The sequence below is a fragment of the Macaca fascicularis genome, chromosome 11 (assembly GCF_037993035.2).
Source record: "Macaca fascicularis isolate 582-1 chromosome 11, T2T-MFA8v1.1".
Classification (NCBI taxonomy): domain Eukaryota; kingdom Metazoa; phylum Chordata; class Mammalia; order Primates; family Cercopithecidae; genus Macaca; species Macaca fascicularis.
In genome coordinates this window covers 61918175-61920039 of record NC_088385.1, presented here as the reverse complement: position 1 = coordinate 61920039, position 1865 = coordinate 61918175, and the positions used below count along the sequence as shown (strand labels likewise).

The 1865-nt window shown below is 39.8% G+C and overlaps 1 protein-coding gene across 1 annotated transcript; it reads right to left on the bottom strand.

Moving 5' to 3' along the window:
* Positions 1–528: 528 nt before the first annotated feature.
* Positions 529–1470, bottom strand: LOC102121747 (olfactory receptor 9K2). Its single transcript, XM_005571106.4, has one exon. The coding sequence runs from the start codon at positions 1468–1470 to the stop codon at positions 529–531; it is 942 nt and encodes a 313-aa protein (XP_005571163.3).
* Between the last annotated feature and the right edge of the window lie 395 nt (positions 1471–1865).

Here is a 1865-nt window from a genome sequence, read left to right as displayed (position 1 = left end):
ATATCCAGAACTTTCCAATTTAACATTGCCTTGGGAAAAAGTAAGTACTTTATGCGTAACATTCCTTATGGGAAATTATTCATGCTGTGGAATAGAAGAGTTAAGGAGTTTTATTTAAAAAAATAATAATAAACTTGGCCAGGCACAGTGGCTCACGCCTGTAATCCCAGCACTTTGGGAGGCAGAGGTGGGAGGATCATGTGAGGTCAGGAGTTTGAGACCAGCCTGGCCAACATGGTGAAATTCCATCTCTACTAAAAATATAAAAATTAGGAGGGCGTGGTGGCTAACACCTGTAATCCCAGATACTCAGGAGGCTGAGACAGGAGAATCGCTTGAACCCGGGAGGCAGAGGTTGCAGTGAGCCGAGATCATGCCACTGCACTGCATCTTGGGTGACAGAGCAAGACTCCATCTAAATAAATAAATAAATAAATAAATAAATTTGAACTTTAAATGCCTACATCTAGAAAATCAGGCAGTAAAAAATAATTGATGCAAGAAACAGAAAAACAAACAAAAGCAGATTTAGAGTAAAACTTTTTTCTTCCGTAAGACTTTTTTCATGGCATCTTTAACATCCTGATTTCTTAAAGAGTAGATTAAAGGATTTAACATAGGTGTGAACAAAATGTAACATACTGAAGCCACTTTACGAAGTTCAGGGTTATTTGGAGGTGTGAGATACACAAAAGAGACAGTCCCATAGAGCAAACTTACAACCCCCAGGTGGGAGCTGCAAGTGGAGAAGGCTTTCTTCCTTCCTTCACTGGAGCGGATCTTTACAACTGTGGACACAATGTACATATAAGATACGACAATGACAACTATTGTGGGCAAAATAATGAGGACAGCCAAACTAAATGACACCATCTTATTCATGAAGATATTGGAACAGGATATCTTTTCAATCGGGTTTGAATCACAGTAGAAGTGATCAATGACTCGGGAGGCACAGAAAGACATGGAGAATGTGACACTGATTTGAAGGATGGAACTGACCCAGCCACAGAGGTAGGAACCAGCCACCAATTGGATACAGACACTTCTTGACATGCGAACAGAGTAGAGGAGTGGATTGCAGATGGCAACGAAGCGGTCATAAGCCATGGCTGCCAGAACAAAGGCCTCTGTTACCATGAAAAGTGCATAAAGGAACAGTTGTGCCACACAGCCTGCAAAGGATATGGTCTTTTTATGAGATAGGATGTTGACCATGGCTTTGGGTACAATAACAGTAGAGTAGGAGAGATCGATGACGGAGAGATTGCCTAGGAAGAAATACATTGGTGCGTTCAGCCGGGGATCAGTCACAATGATGCCAATCATACTAAGGTTTCCCAGAAGAACCATCCCATAAATAATCAGGAATAGTAGGAAAAGGAGACTCTGGAGCTCTGGACGAACTCTGATGCCTACAAGAATGAAGTCAGTCACTGCTGAATGGTTGTTTCCTCCCTTGTCACCCATGGCAAATATCTGCTTCAAGATATAAAAGGAAGTCAGCAAATAAATGTTCTACACTTCCTCTACTATAACAAAAACACTTAACATTAAAGAAGACTTCATAGTTGGCATATGCCTTCATTATCCCATTAAGTTTACACACACAAGCAAATGAAAGATGAGAGATATTTTGACTTGCCTAAGGTAACACAACTGGATAACAATGGAGTTTGGACCCAAGGTACAGTATTTTGTATCCATACTAGTAATAATTTCAACACAATGTAGTTTGATACTTTTTTATATCTCTCTACCTTGTTACATAAGATGGTTTATGAGATGTCATTTGTGATTGAGGTGACGATTTCAAAATATTATCAGCAAATTCCTAATGCTAAGAAAAAGACTCTTCCTTAAGT

Bases quoted from the DNA above. Each gene is read 5' to 3' on its own strand.
- LOC102121747 (XM_005571106.4), bottom strand. From the start codon at position 1,470: ATGGGTGACAAGGGAGGAAACAACCATTCAGCAGTGACTGACTTCATT.